General features: G+C 36.0%; 1 protein-coding gene across 1 annotated transcript in view; it reads right to left on the bottom strand.

Annotated features, from left to right (window-relative positions):
* SCML2 (Scm polycomb group protein like 2) overlaps positions 1-20336 on the bottom strand; it is a 75048-nt gene that overhangs the window by 48121 nt on the left and 6591 nt on the right. Inside the window, exons 2-7 of the mRNA XM_037046274.1 lie at positions 13654-13784; positions 12625-12670; positions 9592-9657; positions 8737-8807; positions 7673-7907; positions 5582-5670 (exon numbers count right to left, since the gene is read on the bottom strand). Of these exons, the coding sequence (XP_036902169.1) occupies positions 5582-5670; positions 7673-7907; positions 8737-8807; positions 9592-9657; positions 12625-12655 (492 nt within the window). The 5' untranslated portion in view covers positions 12656-12670; positions 13654-13784. The remainder of the gene's footprint in view (positions 1-5581; positions 5671-7672; positions 7908-8736; positions 8808-9591; positions 9658-12624; positions 12671-13653; positions 13785-20336) is intronic.

Below are 20336 nucleotides of genomic sequence, written 5' to 3'. Positions count from 1 at the left end.
GAGGGCAAATCACTCCCCTTCCCTGTTGAGAATCACTGATACAAAGAAGAGAACCAACTTGAACAGACACTTCTCCAAGGAGGACATATGGAGGATCCAGAGACACATGAAAAGATGCTCAATATTGCTAGATGTCAGAGAGACGCAAATTAAAACCACAATGAGACACCACTTTATACCGGTCAGAATGGCCATCATAAACAAATCAACAAACAACAAGTGTTGGAGAGGTTATGGACTGTTGATGGGATTGCAGACTGGTACAACCACTATGGGAAACAGTAAGGAATTTTCTAAGAAAACTAAAAATGAATATGCCTTTTGACCTGGCAATTCCACTGCTAGGATTATATCCCAAGAACCCTGAAACACCAATCCAAAAGAATCTATGTACCCTAATGTTCATAGCAGCACAATTTACAATAGCCAAGAGTTAGAAACAACCTAGGTGCCCAGCAGTAAATGAATGGATCAAAAAACTATGGTACATTTACACAATGGAATTCTATGCAGCAGAAAGAAAGAAAGGAGGAGCTACTACCCTTTGGAACAACATGGATGGAACTGGAGAGCATTATGCTGAGTGAAATAAGCCAGGTGCTGAAGGACAAATACCATATGATCTCACCTTTAACAGGAAGCTAAACAACAAAACAAACAAGCAAGAAAAATATAACCAAAGACACTGAAATAGAAAACAGGCTGGCAGTGACCAGAGGGGAGAGGGGAGGGAATTTCAGGGGAAAAGGGGAAGGATTTACAGGAGCTAGTAGTATAAAGGACACATGGACAAGAACTAAGGGGGTGGAAATGGGAGGGAGGTGGGGAGCACTGGGGAGGTGGGCTGGGATGGGAGTAATAGACAGAACACTATACTTGAACAACAATTAAAATATATTAAATATTAAAAAAGAGAAAAACAAAGAAGAGGACCAAACCTTCTAATATTTTATCACACCTTTTGAAGTCCAGATTAAGAGCATCATGTCACTAGTTTCTTCCCAGCACCCAAAACCAACTTATCCCCTTATGCTTGTTCTATTATCTCCAAATCTTAGTTCAATATCATAATCCACTCTACCTATATATATTTAGTTGTTGACCACGTCTGGAGAAAAGTCCCACATACTTATTACATGTAGTGCTATATATATTTAGTCTTCATTTTTAGCTGAACCCTCCAAAATACTGTCATGTATCCCTAAGCCGTTACCTCTCCCATCACATACAGAAGCTATTTCAAACCTTTGCCATTCACTTTAAAAGACTAATAATGTATCCTCATTGTATGTTTATTATTTTATTTTTAACTGACATTCTTAACAGCCAGAGAAGAAGCTCTCTGCCTCAGTAGTATTAGAACACAGTAGACATTCAGTCTATGTATGAATCCTTCCCTCCAGCCTTTGGCAGTTTCCTATTTCACAGAGTAGTAAATTGAGACTATCAGCAATGGGCTCTATCAATATTCTGACCCACAACTACAATTTAACTATATCTGAGGACACAGTTCAGCTGCTCTTTAGTTCTTGCTCATCTAACTGATGAACTTCCTAGCTACCAAATAGTAAAGAATCAGCTTTGTTCTTAACTGACCTCTACTAAGTACCTACTATAAGTACTTATACATTATAAAGGTAAGTGGGTATTTCTGAAGGTTCTAACATTGACAGTCCTCTCTTCTATATATTCTGAACTAGCTCATTCATGCTCAAGGCTTCCACCACCACCATATAAACTAAAAACTCCGAAATGCACGTACTCAAACAAAACCTCATTTCTAATTTCTAAACACTTTACTTCCAAGAGTCTGGTGGTAGTAATCCTTCCTCAAATTAAACAAAACCCGTCTTCTTCCTCTAAATGTATATTCATCTTTCTGTGCTTCCTAACCTATTTTCATTCATTTAACAAAATAAGTATGTACTAAGACCAATGATGGGCACAGAGAATACAAAAACATGTTAACTGTTCAAGAAGAATTTAGTGTAGAATTTAGTGTAGGAAGCAAGAGAGTGAAAATAATAATATAACCCAATACCTACAAAAATTGAGATATGTAAAAACAGTGCTACAAAATAGTAAGATTGAAGAGAGGGAATTAGGGAAAGTATTTTGGAGGAATTACTACTGGACTTGAATCTTAAAAGAAAAAATGAGAGTTAATCAGACATAACAAGCTCTAAAAAGAAACATGACATCAACAGTTTTATTACAAGCAATTTAGAATGTAAAATCCAAAGCAAGAAGTAGCGGCCATAAACCAGATCATATGGTACCTCAAAGGCCATATTAACAAAGGTACTTCATCCTGAGTGCAACTGGGAACTTCAAAAGAGTTTCAAGCAGGGGAATGATGTGGTAAAGCTTTTGTGTCAGGTATTTCTAGCAGCTGTATGGAAAGGTGAAGATCAGAGGCAGTTATATGACTAAACAGCCCAGCAAAAAGGAAAACTTGTACCAGGGGCAACGGTGGTTAAGGTTAGAAAAAAGAGGCACAACAAAGAAATAATTAGGAAGCTAAGTGGGCAGGCCTTTAGCTATCCAGAGGCCAGTGTCAAGAAGGAGTGAGGACAGCTCCTAGCCAAGTTTCAAGCTTGGCTGAAAAAAGTACCCACAAATCAGTAAGAGTAAGGAGAAATCCAATAGAAAAATAGGATAAAGCAATAATCAGGCAATTCCTAAAAGAATAAAAGGCCATTAAACACATTTTAAAAGCTCAATTTCAGTGGTAATCAGTTCAATGAAAATTATAACAAAGGGATACCATACCATCCCTGTCCCCGCCTTCCAAAAAAAAAAAAGATTCACAAAACTTTAAAATATTGATAATATTCAGTGTTAGTGAATGTGTGGGAATATAAACATACCTATACACTAGTAGGGGAGCACAGCTTGGCATACGCTTTTGGAATGCAATTTAACAGTATGTATCAATACTTAAAGCATATATTCCCCTTGAACCAGCAATTCTACTTCCAAGAACATAGTTGTTCACGCTTATATAAAAAGCCCTATGCAAGAATGCTCAGTGTAGATGATTTAAACAAGAATATGGCCCTGGCTGCTGTAGCTCAGTGGATTGAGCACAGGCCTGCAAACCACACGATCGCGGTTCGATTCCCAGTCAGGGCACATGCCTGGGTTGCAGGCTGGTTCCCTGCAGGCAAACTCCCAGCAGGGGATGCACGAAAGGCAACCATACATTGATGTTTCTCTCCCTCTCTCCTTCCCCTCTAAAGATAAATAAATAAAATTTTTAAAAAAGTTTAAAAAAAAAAGAATATGGAGAGAACCTAAGCATCCATATTTAGGCAGAAGTTAAATCAATTATGGTAACGCATACCACAAAAGAGTACAATACAACCTGAGATACAAATAAAATGAAATGTAAAGATTTCCAATATACATAATTTAGGAGAAAAACTAAATCACAGAACAATATAAACAATATATTCCAATTTATGTTTAAAAAATAAAAGCCCACTTATGTTTATGAATGCACAGAAAAAGGTCTGGAAGAACACAAATACAACTTCAATTTGGAGAGAACAGTAGAACAGAGGAACAGACAAGATAAAAGAATACTCATTCATCACTCCAGCTAAGTATATAGGTTTGATAATGTGTATGACATGTGGCATGTGACTAGATGATAAACAATGATAAGTAAAATAAACTCAATGGCTTTTCTAAAGCCATAGCCCAAGCTAATAGGTTTAATAAAAACTACTGCTAAACATTTCCTATTATTAGCTATTTTCACATATGCTTTACACATTACCCAAAGGGCTTGCATTTGCCTATTCCTTGCTGGTAGAGCAGCTTACTTTTAGCATTCATGCTGCTCAAAACTGCACTCAAATAATTTTTTTGCAATGCAGGAGTCACATTAATTAATGTGTCTGTCACATCCTTATGTCCTTCATGTTCTTCAAAAGTCTGAGAACTATAATATATGTGTATCATTCCTAATATAAATAGTTGTAATAAAATTTAGGTGACTGAACCCTGACCAGTGTAGCTCAGTTGGTTGAAGTGTCATCTGATAACCAAAAGGTTGAGGGTCTGATTCTTGGTCAGGGTGCATGCCTGGGTTGTGGGTTCAATCCTGGTCCAGGCACATACAATCCCTGGTTTGGGTGTGGAAGAAAGAGGGTACTTTGCACTGTTGGTGGGAATGAAGACTGGTGCAGTCACTGTGGAAAGCAGAGTGGATACACCTCAAAAATTAAAAATGGATTTGCCCTTTGACCTAGCAATCCCACATCTGGGAATATATTCAAAGAAACCCAAAACACTAATCTGAAAAAACAGAAGCACCCCTATGTTCACTGCAGCTTATTTACAATCACCAAGATTTAGAAGTAACCCAAGTGTCCATCAGTAGATGAATGGATAAAACAAGTATGGGACATTTACACAAAGGAATACTTGGCTGTAAAAAAAAGAAACTTTTACTCTTTGTTGACAGCACGTATGCACCTAGAGAACATTATGCTAAGTGAAATATGCAGGTCAGAGAAAGACAAATATCATATGATTTCACTCATATGTAAAATCTAATGAACAAATTTTTTTAAATAATTTTTTATTTAATTCTTGTTCAAGTACAGCTTTCTGTCTTATATTCCCAATCCTGCCCGCCCCCCGCCCCATGCCCATGAACAAACTGAACTAACAGGAAAAATAGAGACAGACTCATAGATAGAAAGTAGAATGACAGCTATGGGGGGCGGATAGGGGGTGGAGGGATTGCACAAAAAGGAAAAAAGGACTCACGGATATGGACAACAGAGTCATGACTGCCAAGGAGATAAACTGTAATGGAAAAAGCCATGAAAGAAAAGGAAGGGAGGAAGGGAGGGAAAGAGGGTACTAATTCATTTTGACTAGTGAATGATTATAACTGAGCTTTCTTTATGAGTTGCTCTTATGGGCTGCATTATGTGCTTCCATCGACTACAAGCCAAGGAGAGAGGCCTCAAAGGAATCAAGCCTGATAACACCTTGATCTCAAACTTTTAGCCTCCAGAGCTTTGAGAAAATAAATTTCTTTTGTTTAAGCTAGCGTTATGGACTTACTATGTCCTCCCAAAATTCACCAATTGAAGTCTTAACCCTCAATGTGACTTATTCAGGGATAGAGCTTTTAAGAAGGTGATAAAGTTTAAGTGAGGTCATAAGGTTAGGGCCGTAATCCAATAGGACTGTTGTTCTTACAAGAAAAAGAAGAGAAACCAGAGATTCCTCTCCCTCTGTGAGGCCATGCGAAAACACAGAGAAAAGGCAGCCATCTACAAGCAGAGGAGAAAGTCCTCACTACAAACCAACCCTGATGGCACTCTAATGTTGCATTTCTGGCCTCCAGAACTGTGAAAAAATAAATTTCTTTGCTTAAGCCACCCAGTCTGTGGTATTTTGTTATGTCAGCCTAGCAGACTAATACACTTTCCAACCCAGTAATTAAAAAAGCATTTTTGCTTTCTCATGTCAGAGAAGACACAGTATTTAAGTGCTCCCACTAAAACAATAAAACCATAGCCCAACTGATGGAATATCTTTATAAATCCTTTCTTACCTCCTTGAAGAATCTTGCAGGTGCCATTTCAGCTCCGTCCAGTGTTCGCAAGAGGAACATTGGCCAAGATGATGTATTCATCTGGTACCCTATTTAAAAAATTAATTCAAATATCATGAAAAAGTCTCCCTATGATAGTAAAGCAAGTTGGTATTAAAAATAGCTTTCATTTACTATTCTCTGGGGAATGACTTTCTTATTGAGGAATTCAGGAAATGGGCAAGAGAAACAGCTGCACTCTCCAGTCAGTGCCACTATACCCACTGTACTGTTCGGCAACAATGCTACAGTAGAGGTAGAAACTCCCATTTTAGAGAAGCCACTAGCTAAAATTTACCAACATACACATATGTGTTAGAAATGGGCCATAACACTCAGGTGATCCAAGTGAGAACCCAAGAGAGCTTCCATTTCCCAACAGCCACACAAGCAGGGCAAAGGCTGCAAAAGACTTCCAGCCCTTCTTCCCCTGCCTTATTTCCTTTCAGAAAAAGACAGTTTTCTGTCAAACTTAGCAGATGTACACTAATGATGGTGCACTTCACTGTATGCAAATTTCAACTAAAAAACTGCAAATAAACACTGAACCCTAAATGATATGCATGCTACAGTATTCAGAGGAAATATACTGATGTCAATTACTCTGAAATGCATTTAAAAATAAGATGGATTGAAAAACTGATAGAAGGGCAAATAGATAAGTGACATAGCAAGTATAATAAAATGAAAATGGTAGAACCTAGGTAGTGGGTATGTGGGTACTCATTATAAAATTCTTTCACCTTATATGTTTGAAATTTTTCATACAATATATGTTGGAGAAAATGCAGGTCTCACTTTAGCAACCTTTACACACCCTAAACATTATTTTCTCTTAGAATTTGTATCAGATGCTATAAAAATAGACTTAACATGTTCTTTACTTCAGTGTCTCTCGTTATATTTTGCTTGCTTGTTTGTTTTGTTCATTAGGTTCCACCCAGCAATACCACTGCTGGGATTATACCCTAAGAATCCTGAAACACCAATCCAAAAGAACCTATGCACCACAATGTTCACAGCAGCATAATTTGCAATAGCCAAGTGCTGGAAGCAACCTAGGTGCCCACCAGTAAATGAGTGGATAAAAAAACTATGGTACATTTACATAATGGAATACTATGCAGCAGAAAGAGAAGCAGCTCCTACCCTTCACAACAAGTGGATGGAACTGGACAGCATTATGTTAAGTGAAATAAGCCAGGTGGTGAAAGACAAATACCATATGATCTCACTTATAAGTGGAACCTAATCAGGAGTTTTTCACTAGTAGGAAATAAAAAATCCACTTTCCCACTGTGTTTTATAATAGAAAATTTTCATTGTCAGCACTGTAAAGAAGAAACAAATAAAAACCAAAACCCACCACTCACTCAGAATGTAGAAGTGATAAAATAAATGAAATCACTTATTGTCTATAAAATATCATGGTACACCTAAGTAGTAAAAGAAAGTTTGCCCAAAATTAGAGTCAAAACTTCGTCAAAATAGAGAGTTCAATAATTAAAAACCTTTGCTGGTAAGTTCCATCCATCTCCTGCTTTTCAAAGACCTAACGGTACTGACTCCTACCTGTCACACCATGGCTTCCTCCCACTATAGATGAAATGGAATTCCCAAGTTTGCATCTGAAGCCTGGATGTGAATCCCTTTGCTTACCTCAATGCTGAAAATGCTGAATGGCTCCGTGGACAATACTGAGAGAGGAAGTGACTTGTATCAAATGCTACAAACTAGTTCCCCAAAATGGTTTCTGAATCTGCACATGTAATCTATTAGAGCAGCTTTTGACATCTCAAGTTTGAAGACAACATGAGTCTTTCCCTGGAGTGGGAAGCCTTTTTAGCACACATATGACAAATGGGTACTGAGTGAAACCCTCTAACATATGGTACTGATGAGTTCCTCTCTCATAGATTCTCCACAGTAACCACCTGACCATCTATTTGTCAGAATGCCTAGAAGAACAGATTTTTAAATGGCCGTTAAAACTATTACTACTGAATATTACATCAGCAAGAATATGTTCCTTTAAAAACTGTTTATCCTTACCCAGTGGAGGCTGAAGTAAATCTCCTTGCTTTTCACATGTCCCAACAGGCTGTATGTCTGCAGAATCAACCAGTCTCCAAAAATCATTTTTGTCATCACTACCATCAAGGCGTAAACACAGTCTAGCACCATTAACTCCAATGATCGTGGCAATACATGTTGAAGTGACATTGCGAGGGTCACGGGCTTCCAATTTCATACCAATTTCGAAGTTATTAGTTGGTGGAATCTTGGACTACATATATAATGTGCACACACACACAAGTACAATTTGTTAAAATACATCAACTATGAAAAAAGAAATGATTATGTTACCAGAATACTTAGGGAGCATTTTAAGTAACAGTTACAATAGATGGTGAGCAAAGTTAAGAACTATTAAAGGTCAAGAAAAAAATCTCCAAACCCTGTCCTTGGCTTGATGTGCAGTACAAAAACACTGCCAACTGCTGGTCTCACTCATTTGCCCACTTCCAGGCAGCCCAAATACAGCCTCTAAAATGTACCCCAAGTGGCTTTCTAAAATAAAAATCTGATTAGGCCACTCCCCTTGAAATAAACCAACTGGTAGCTCACCACAGTTTAAGGTAAAAGTCCAAGTGCTCAGTACAGTTTAAAAGCCCCCAAACCTTTAACCTCATCCCTATACTATCACCTCTACCCACTTTGTGCTCCAGCCACCCCATGCCATCGGTCACACTCAGGTTCTTTTACATCCAAGTGCCTTTGTTTTGGATGTTCTCTCTACCTGGGACATTCTTCCCCTCATTCCAACCATCTCAGATAGCACCTCTTCTGTGAGCCCTCCCAATACACTTCTCATAATTAATTATTTACATGTCTGTCTTTCTCTCCAGATAGGCACTCAGTCATAAGGGCTTAGTATACCTGACATTAAGTAAATTCTTAATGAATGAATGCAAAGAGACCATCTGGCTCTTAAATGGCACTACCACAATCCCACCATCTCCTCATACCACCTGAATCTAACAATTACACAGATACTCTTCAACAAGTTAATATTTTACATTAATATATTCAACAACTGCAGAATTTTGGCATACCTGTCTGAAATACTCTGCAGGAGCACTTACAGATCCAGTCTCTTTCAGGTAGCTGTCCCAATGGAAATAATCTGGAAATAAATATATAAAATAATATATATATTAGTATATATAAAAATTTATGTATATAAATTATTATATAAATTATATATCTATAATATCTATACTAACTTTCAGGAATAAAGTGGGTTTTAGTTCCATATCTCTTAAAAATAGTTTCTAAGAGCAGACTCAAACTCCCTGATCTACATTTGATTACTAGCATAGAAATAAAAAATAAGACAACTTCCTGATAATAATAGCTGATATAAATTACAAGCCATATCTTCTCAATGTAAAGTGGACTACAGCACAGTGATTCTAGTGCTACAGAGAAGAAAAAAAGAAACAATGAGTAATTTGCCCATGCTCACAAGGCCAGTAAAAAATGTTAAGCCAAGATTCTAGAATAGGTCTGTCAGACCTCGTAATACCTAAGCTTTCATCCACTTTTATCAACTGTCTTTTGACTATCAAAAAAGAACTTGCAGACTGATTCTAATGTTAGAAGAGTTTTTATTAATAATCAAGTTATTTTAAATTGGTAATACATGATAATTTAATGAGATATATTTAACTTGGTGAAATTTACATTGAAATACAGTTATCTTTTCACTTAATCCTATACCAATTTATCTCTAAGTAAAACCAAAGTAAAATTTTCAAAATAAAACATTACTTTTTGACCTTTCTTATTGCTTGAATTTTATATTTACAGGAGTCTGCTGTAAGAGACTATGTCAAAAACAGTAAGAAGAGTTCATATTAACACTGAGGAGGAAAAAAAGTGTTGTACTGAACTACTTTAAAACCTACCACTTTGCACAGATGTGTCTGCTACAGGAATTTCATCCTCAACCTCCTCCTTGATTTTTATTGAACCTAAAAAAAAAAAAAAAAAGAAAAGAGTGAGCAATACCAGAAGGCCATAGCAATAGTCTGAAAGTGCACTTAGAAAAACTATAAATTAAAACTAATTTTCTGATAGGAGCCAGTTTTAATTTTGTAATTAATAGTCTCATTTTTTTGCACAGGACTTCACTTTCTAACATACTATGTACCTTATAATTTGCTCATTTATTTTGTTTATTATATGTCTCACTTAAATGTAAGTTCCAAAAGGGCAGAGATTCATTTATTTAGTCTCAGTGCCTAGAATAGAACTTGGCATGCAATAACACCCTCAAGTATTTGTTAAATGAATAAATAAATAAACCAAAGCCGCACCTTGTGACTTAACCAAATCGAAGATATTATAGTATTTTGTCTGATTACAGTATGTATCTCTTAAAGATACATAATTTTCATGAAATAGAGAACAGGCAGACAGTGACCAGAGGGGAGGGAATTTCAGGGGAAAAGGGGAAGGGTTTACAGAAACAAGTATAGAGGACACATGAGCAAAAACTAAGGGGGGTGGAAATGGGAGGGAGATGGGAAGCACTGGGGAGGTGGGCTGGGATGGGAGTAAAAGACAGAAAACTACTTGAACAACAATTAAATAAATTAATTTTTAAAAAGATACATAATTTTTAAAAACTAATATTATGCTGAAAAAATTAAGTGTAATTCCTTAATATCATCAAATAAGCACTCAGTGTTCGTGTCTCCCCAATTGTCTTAATTAAGTGAATCTGTCTAAATCAGGACATGAATAAAGTCCATGGATACATAGCAACAGCTGGTACATCTCAAGTCTTTTTTCCCCATTTTTTAGTTTTTAATAGATTAAAATAGAATTTTATAATTCTTTTTAATAATGTTTTATTGTTTATGCTGTTACAGTTATCCCAATTTTCTCCCTTAGCCCCTCTCCACCCAGCCCATCCCCACTTCCATAGTCCATCCCCACACCACAGTCCATGTCTATGGGTGCTTCATATATGTTCTTTGACTAATCCCTTTACCTTATTTCAAACAGTCCCCACCACTGTCCTCCCCTCTTACCATTGTTTCTTAAGTCTTCTGATCTATAGGCTCCTTTGTTTCTTTGCCCCCTGTTTCTCTAGCAATTTTTTTTCTGATGAACCAGTTCAGTTTTCCAACCTGGATTTTGCTGACTACCTCCTTGTGGTGCTGAGTTCTTCTGGTCCTTATATTTTCTCTAAATTAGTATGGGTATCTTGATCAAGAGCTGAATCAGATTCAGATTTGGCTTTTGGGGCACAGGACAGGATAAGATGACTTCATAGGTGGTATATGTACTTCTCACAGGAGGCTCTGAATTATTATCTAGTTCCTTCTCTTTTTTGGGTTATGTCCAGCCATGGATGGCTATTGCCTAGACCCATTAGTTCATTAGTGGTTGTAAAATGGAGATATTCTAATTTTATCATCCCATCTTTGTTAGCCAGAAAACTTGTATGTAAAGAAACCTGCCCTTGTCAACCACTCAAATACCCTGAAATACAGATCATAGTCAGAAGTCACAATCAATGCTTTATTCTTTTCCTTTATTTTCTCATTTTCAAAATAATGAGTTGGATCCTTAGCATTCTCCACAAATAACCAGCAAGCTTTTTAAAGTATCATTATAAACTCATGGATTTAACCATACTTAATATGTTTCTATCTCTTGCTGTTTTACCCTTACTGGCACTTGAATTCTTAAGTGACAAGCTTCTTAAAGAAGGATCATTCTTATGCATCATTCTTAAATGATGCTAGGTATACCATTTAGGGTAACAGATCTACTTTCTAGTTATAATTGAGTAACTCTTCAAAATACATAAACACTTGAGAGGGATATATGGGATGCTTCCTATTTAAATCATTTGGCGAGTAAAAAGTAAGTACATATTTATATTTACTAAATAGTTCTCCATATGATTTTCTAATAGGAAAGAAAGTAAAACTATAAATGCACAGTTCCTGCTCTAGAGAAGCTAGGGGAAGGGACTAGACAAAGAACATGTATGAATGACCCACAGACACAGAAAATAGTGCGGCGAGTGACTGTGGGAGTGAGGGGGAAAGCAGGAGGAGGGCAAATGGGGGAAAAACTGGGACCACTGTAATAGAATAACAATGAAAATGATTTTAAAAACATCTAGTTACAGAGCCCTGGCTGGTGTAGCTCAGTGGATTGAGCGCGGGCCTGCGAACCAGAGGATCGCGGTTCGATTCCCAGTCAGGGCACATGCCTGGGTTGCAGGCTGGTTCCCTGCAGGCCAACTCCCAGCAGGGGATGCACAAAAAGGCAACCATACATTGATGTTTCTCTCCCTCTCCTTCCCCTCTAAAGATAAATAAATAAATAAAAATCTTTATAAAAAAAAAACAACATCTAGTTACAGAGACTACACTAAACTAATACACCTAACAAAATTCTGAAAAGCAGAGGATACATTCAGCATTCAGCCAGAGAAAAATTCATGAAAGACACAGGACTTAAACTAGGTGTTAAAGGAAAAATAGGGTTTAAGATGGTAAAGGTGTGAAATATGTACTATTGGAAAGGAAATATAACTTAAAACAGAGTGCGAATGAGTGTGGCATATTCATAGGACAGTGAGCAACCTACTCATTAGAGCAAGTTAGGATGAAGCATTTTTAATCACTCATATTAGAGTTAGAAGATTTGGATTCTGAATTTGGCATTGTCACAGATTGTGACAATGACTTGTTCACTTAACCTCCCTGAGTGTCAGTTTTCTCATTCATAAACTAGTAAGGGAAGACAAGATTACCTTTAATAGTCCTTCGGTTGTAAAATTCCAATTTTAAGCACCTAACAATTCCTATAACTTTTCTTTTTAAAAAGGATTTTTCAAAAGCTCAGTCTACCAGAAAATATCCATTCCAAATGAGAACAAAAAATGTTATCATTTTTAGATAAGTAAATTTTACCTCCACTCATTGTTTGCCCAGTGGTATCCATTTCTGGTGTTCTTTCCTACAAGGAGAAAAACCAATTAATGCCTCCTTTTAACACATTTCAAAAGGGTGGTATTATTAAAAATTGATTGTAGAATTAGATCATTTTAGTATCTTTTTCTTGAACAAAAATGAGACATCTTAGTAGTTGCTAATGGATGGGGAAGAGGAGCAGGGTTGTGACTGCTAATGGTATGGGTATGGGTAAGGGGGTTCTTTTTTGAGGTGACAGAAATATTTTGGAATTAGTGGTGATGAACACACAACCTTGTGAATATACTAAAAACTACTGAATTGTATACTCTAAAAGAGTAAATTTTATGGTTAAATTAATGAAAAAAGCAGAGGTAAGTTGGCAGAGTTGGAATTAAAACTGAGGCCTACCCCAAAAGCCTACTTATGCCCATTTTACAAAGAGGTGAAAGAACTATGACTGTGATTCACAAGTGTTGGTGAAACTTGTAAGAACTGCAAGAGTCAGGTCTAACAAAACAATTACTCATTAGAAAGCCTGTGTATTTTGAAGCAACTACATTCATTAATCCAAACTCTTTCTGCATGTCCTCAAGGTGACAGTTACTCTACAATAAAGGTAAATAATATACTGTCCTTGCCCTCCAACAGCTCCATCTAGTCAGAAATAGGCATATGAACAATACGCAATGGGAGTGCTATAAAAGAGGTAAGTAGCCATGGCTGGGTAGCTCAACTGGTTGGAGCGCCCTGATTGGAGTACATACAGCAGTCAACCAATGAGTGCATCATCAGTAAGTGGAAAAATGAGTCAATGTTTCTCCTTCTCTTTCTCTCCCCCCCCACTCTCTCTCTAAAATCAATAAATATAATTTTTTTAATTTTAATAGGTATATACACTGAAATAATATGGCATAAAGATATTAACCTCCAATTACTCTGTGTGCCTGTACTCAGGAACATGATGTGTATAATGGAGGAGAATTTGTTATTTAAAAGAAGCCTATAAAGAATACATCATTAAGTCACCCAAAATACCTTGGCTGTAGGTTCTATCCCTGGTATGGGCACGTGCAATCCCTGGTTTGGGAGTGTACAGGAGGCAACAAATCGATGCTTCTCTATTGCATCAATGTTTCTCTCTCTTCCTTCCTCTCTCTCTAAAAGCAATGAAAAAAAAATGTCCTCAGATAAGGATTAAAAATTTTTAATTACCTTTAAAAAGATCATAAATCAAAATGTAAAGCTTAAAATTACAAAATTTCTAGAGAACAGAGAGACTGTGAATTTGTTGACTGCCTAATTTGAATTAGGCAATGATTTCTTAGATATTACACAAAATAGTACAATGTTTAAAAGAAAAATTGATAAACTGAACATCAGAACAAAACAACTGCTCTTCCAATGACACTGTTAAGAAAATAAAAGAGCCCTGGCTGGTGTAGCTCAGTGGATTGAGCACAGGCCTGCAAACCAGAGAATCGCGGTTCAATTCCCAGTCAGGGCACATGCCTGGGTTGCAGGCCAGTTTCCAGCAGGGAACGCATGAGAGGCAACCATACATTGATATTTCTCTCCCTCTCTCCTTCCCTTCCCCTCTAAAAATAAATAAATAAAATCTTTTTAAAAAGAAAGAAAATAAAAGAAGAAAAACACGTATCTGATTTTTTAAAAATCCATATGCAGAACATGTAAAGAACTCTAACAACTCAATTTAAAAAAAAAGACAAACAGCCCAATAAAAACATAATTGGCAAAAGATCTGAGCAATTACTTTGCTAAAGATACACAAATGGCCAACAGGCACATGGAAATATATTCAACATCATTAGTATTCAGAGAAGCTCATATTAAAAACACAATGAGATACCACTGCATAAATGGCTAAACTTAGGAGACTAATGATACCAAATGCTGATAAGGATGTGGAACTGGACCTCTCATACACTGCTGGCGGGAATACAGAACAAGTATTTCTATAAAAACAGAACTTTCTTAAGAGTTAAACACAAACCAATGAGTTATTTGAAGCCACTATCAAAAGTGAGATTGTGTCCACTATAGCAATTTAAGGATTCTTTCAGGGTCACAATAAGATCAAAATCATTTGCCCCAAACACTCTTCTTTCACTGTAAAGTAGACATCCTTCACTGTTTTTCCTCTTGAGCCATGTAGCTTTCATATTTCACCAGACCAATCATTTCAATGTTAAATGAAATAGTTTTCCCTTTAGGAGGGAAACATGATCTTGGCCCTGTTTTATTTCCTTTATATACAGAGTGGGGCAACAGTGGGTTTACAGTTGTTCATATGGAAAATAATAAAATAATAAATAAATAATAATACAAGAATAAATCCTGTGGCTTGCAACTGTAAACCTATTTCCTTTCAAACATTCTGAAATTCATATGTTTCACTGAAAATTTATTTTCTCCTCTGACTCTCCCCAATATGCTTGCTATCCAAGTTTTATATTTGGCATATGCAAATATGTAAATTCTCATTCAACCTAGGAACTAAATCTAAGATCAAAGCAAATGTTTAAGCTTACTTTTGAGGAAAAAAGGATTTCTGTGTTAGAAAGTATGACTACTTACAGTGTCTTAACTGAACAGCAAAATATCACAGCCTCCTTCTTACTACAAAATGCCTAAACCTTAAAGGAAAAAAAATGAAATCTTTGATAGGGAAATGGATAATTTCACTCCAAAGAGACAAAGCAAATATACAAATTACTTCTCTACTGGGCCCTCAAACTATAAGAGCTAATCCACTTAAAACAGTCAACAGAATATTTTTTTTTGTTTCACTTGAACACATGACTTTACTTACAGACATTTATTTACAGACACTCAGCATAACCCCATGTGTCTGTCAAGTGTTTAGGCCCATAAGATTCAAAAAGGCAAAGCCTTTGCCCTCTGGAAGCTCCCCTGCAGGACTTCCCAGGCTGTGTTTCCACCCAATATTTCTACCCAACAGCAGATATCAAAGTAAGTCTTGTATAATACAAGTTATTCATGTGCTCACCTTTCCTCACAGATTGCAAAGTGATTGAGAATACAGGCCATACATTACTCTTCTTGCAGCTCTCACACAACTAGCACAAAGCCTTACACTTAAAAAGTACTCAAATGTTCACTGATAGTGACTAATAGTGGCTAAAATTCACTATAATTGTACATATAGGTTTGTATAGGATTATATGAGTAAAAGATTTGAACATGGAAAGAAACACAGGACGTATACTAGCTTGTGATGGTAAAGATGATGGTATGTACCAACTGGGTGTTGTGGGGGGGGGGGCTGAGAAAGTGGGATAGATGGTATTTTGTAAATATCTCCAGTGTGATATAACCCTATTTGTATAAAATTGTAAGTGTGTATAAAGTAATACAAAAATATTTTGGTGTTTCTCCATTTTTGCATCATAGGCGGTGAGATTTGGGGTGAACTTTATTTTCTTCCTTATATTTCTATGTACTAATTGAATTCTTCACAATCGTATCTATTAAATAATCAGAGAAAGTTATTTTCATGGGGGGAAGGACTGCTCTGATAGTTTTTTTTTAAATAATCCCTAAATGTTGTTATATTATTAAGAAGCTCTATATATGCAATGCTGGTCTATCACACTTAACAAATTACACATATTCTTAAAGAAAAAATTATATTGTGATGATTCCTGGTAGCCATATCAACTACATATTAATATTATTTCAAGTGCTTAACGCCATTCAAGTTACTTCATCTCCCTGAGTCTTCATTTTCTCATATGTAAATTAAAACTAATACCTGTACACTTCATAGTGCAGTCATGAAAATTAAAGATAGTATAGTTAGAGCACGCAGCACAGTCTCATGAATAAGTGGAAGCTCAAAGAATGTTTTCTATCCCACCCCATTTGCACTAATTAAAATTCCCTGAGATGAGTGAGTCTCAGTATTATGTTGTAATGATACCTGAACATTACTTAATTATTCTTTCAAAGTATGGATCAAAAAGGTGTTTAAAGAAACAAAAGTGCTTTAAGTATATGGTAATGGAAGTAAACTAGATTTTGGGTGGTGAGCACACAATTGAGTATACAGACATTGTACTATAATGTTGTACACCTGAAATCGTGTTATTAACCAATGTTACCCAAAAAAAGTTTAATAAAAATTAAAATAAAAAAAACCAGAAATGTTAAGTTTAGGTGATCTTAAATTAAGCAGTACTAAATACACATATATACATACACATATGTATTTATAATGCCCAGACATATAATTACCAAAGAAAGCAGCTGCCATCTAATAACCAGAATTATTGGAAAACTTACATATTCTAGCTAAAGCTAATAGAAACTTGATGTCACCCTATGTTGTATAACTCTGAGGTATAATTATTCATGAATATACTATTTCCTTTAGGGTTGGTGAGTACTGAAAATAAATTTTGGCCCTTTGTGAACCAAAAAAGCCTTTGTGGATCCCTACAAGCTAGAATAGGTTTTTCTTTTTTATACATTCATCACCCCCCATAAGCAAAAGGAAAAAAATCACCTATAATTCCATCATCAAACAATAATAACCTGCTGTTAACCATATAATATATATCCCTTCAATTTTTAAAAATCACATACATAAATCCATATATTTAAACCACTCTTAAATGTATATTTTCCAAATTCTGTATAATATTCAAATGAAATTCTTCCTATATGATAAATTCATAAAGCCAACATTTTATCTAAAATGAAAACCGGACAACAATAAATGTGCAAAGTTAAACCCCCGAGAAAACTGCAGAAAAAGCTTAACTTTGCTCTCAATACACTTTGAACTGCTTCAGCACTTTAACAAAGACTCAAATTAAGACCCCACTCAGTGCTCAATGTTACATGGCAGAGAACATCTTCCTGAGGGGGGGGGGAAGCTTTGTTTTGTTTTTACCACCATAAGGAAAAGTTGCTTCACTAAATGCATATAAGGAGCAACCCTACTGCATTAAAAACCCCTGAAATATAAATATGCAAAAAAAGGTATTACATTCACACTATTTTATAGTGTCTGACATTTAAATTTCCTTTACCAAAAGAGCAGTTACACTAAATCTAGCAGGCTTTGACCAAGCATAGACAGCCTGGGATCTTTTACAAAACAAAAGCATTTGTTTTGCTGCTTGTTATCTTGGCACAAATTTAATCGCTAAGAGACCCCAAAAATGCTTAGAAAAGTCTTGTATTGTTTTAAACCATTTTCTCAATATTATTAAACAATATAAACAGTGATTAATAGAGAAAGTATTAAACCTGATTAATCCAGCTGCACTTATCTGAGTCTGGAGAAAATTCTAGTTTGGTTGGGTTTGTTTGTTTTTTTTTAAGAAAGACAGTTTTAAAGGACTATTTAGCAAGTTAAGGAGTCTATAATTCTAAGATTATAGAATCCTTCCATTATTTGTTTGCTTGGGTTTTTTTTTTCTGTTTTGCCCTTCCTTTTTTTGTTTTATTTTGAAGATAAGGTATTATATATACCACGAGTCTCTAATTAGAGACTACTACCTGAAGAGTCAACAAGGGTGACAAGGACAGGAACTAAATAAGTTTAACAAGCAAAAATTTTCCCAGGGTCCTTTACATTTCAGCTGTTATAAAATGGAATTATAGCAACCTGAGAGAGTACAAAAATAAACTAAATACAGATGCTGAGCTGAAAAATATAAATTTGTTCCCACATCAACAGCAAGGTTTCCTGCCAGTTTTCTCAGACAGAAGTCCCACAGGTGGGAATAATGTCCAAACTTAAGCATTCATTATTAAACTTGTTCACTGAACCTCCCATTTGATAGATATTAAAACCCACATACTTGAAAGAGTAAAGTGACCTTAAATTGAGATAACACCAATTTTTATTGGTGTAGAAAAGACTCTCAAACTATATTATATATTTACCAGATTAATCTTTTCCTGCTGGCCACCAGGACTTTGGTAATAAATATGATAATACCGATAATACAAAGAATCGCTGTGATATCTCATTTTCTGCAATTTGGCCTCTACTTTCCCTCTTCTCCTATAACTGCTTCCAAGTCTTCAATTGCCTCCTGGACATCAAACCCCATTTCAGTCATTCTCCTTGACACTTCAGAAGCCCTCTGTGGTAGGTAACTCTTCATTCCTGACACCTCTCCTCTTTGAGCCTCAGACATGTGTTATTTCCTGGCTGTCCCACCTCTATTATCTCTGTGTCTACTTCCTCCTTCTGTCCTAGCCATTGATCTTCCTTAGTCACTCAGTCTGTTCGTCTAGATTCTAGAAATTTTAGAGTCTAGAATCTCATTCTATTCCATGGCTGATGTAACACCCCTATGTGGATGTCTCCTATATCAGTATCTCTAGTCTTCATCTCTATCCAAAATTTCCAGTCTAGCCAATTAACATCAGTGTGGATGCCTCACAATCACCTTAAACATTTTTTAAAAAATCAAACTCTTTTGCCCTCCAAAATGTGCTCCTCTTCCTCTGCTTCCTATTTTAACAGGCACTATGAACTCCCAATCTTTCTGAGTTATAAGTCATCTTTGATCCCCCTCCTATCTTATCAAGTTCAAAAGAAAAATTATTCAAATCTAGTTTGTCAGACATCAAAAGATAGGATTCCAATATACTGTATATGCTTTGAAAGAGAGAAACAAAAAGATACATCATGAATCCTGGACAGAATAGATCCACGAAGACAGAAGAAAATAAAGATTACATCCCTAGGGTCCAATGATGGTGGTGTTGGAAGTGACAATAATAATACTAATAGCGGTCACTTATTGAGCTCTTGCTAAGTGACTGATACCCTACTGGGGACTTTTACACATTTTTCTTATCTAAAGCCTGTTGTCATTGATACTGTTATTAATGTCCACTTGAAAGTTAAGGATACTGAGGCTCAAAAAGCTGAATAAGATCACCCAACTAGATTTGAACCTAGGTCCATGAATGTTTAACCATTATGCCAAAATTGCTTCTGTTGTGTTTATGTACATTCCTTATCTCCCCTGTAGACTACAAGGTTTGGGGGACAATATCATGTCTGGTTCATCTTTGTGTCTATTCAGTGTCCATCACATAATAGGGCCCCCAAAATGTTCGCTTAACAAGTAAGTTAAATCTGTTGTGCTACAGGTTACTTATACCTAAATTACAGAGCACCAGAACACTGCAGTGTTTAAAAGTGGTGAGATTTTTCTTTTGGCTGTCATTGTCGTCCTCTCTGTTCCTTTTCTCAATGTCTAATCTGCTGTCTTCATTTACATACAACTCTAGGTCAACAGGCCAAAGAGAAAATTCTTTTGAGATCTTAAAGACAGTTCCTGGCTCCCCACATCTTTTTATTTCCATACATCTACCAGACCCTTACGTTTCTACTCTGGATTTGATTTCTAGGATGTTTGAGGTCCCAAAAAGATAGGCCTCACCCATAAATTGGTTAGTATTTTGTTTTTCATGGAGAAGAGCAGCTAGGAATACATGTTATACCAGAATTCAGTTTATAAGCTTTAATTGTATAATAGTTGGAACCAAAACACGTGCTTAAACCAATATTCACACAAAAAAGGAAAACACAGTCCCTACACAAAAACTAATCTAACTGTAAAAATATTTCATTCTATCCTTTTGAATATATGCATCAACAATAAGAAGTTTCAAGGCTAAGAGAGGTTAATAAATGT

The sequence above is a fragment of the Sturnira hondurensis genome, unplaced genomic scaffold, assembly GCF_014824575.4.
Source record: "Sturnira hondurensis isolate 20B ecotype Veracruz unplaced genomic scaffold, ASM1482457v3 Scaffold0005220, whole genome shotgun sequence".
Taxonomy (NCBI): Eukaryota; Metazoa; Chordata; class Mammalia; order Chiroptera; family Phyllostomidae; genus Sturnira; species Sturnira hondurensis.
This window is presented reverse-complemented; position numbering and strand designations above follow the sequence as displayed.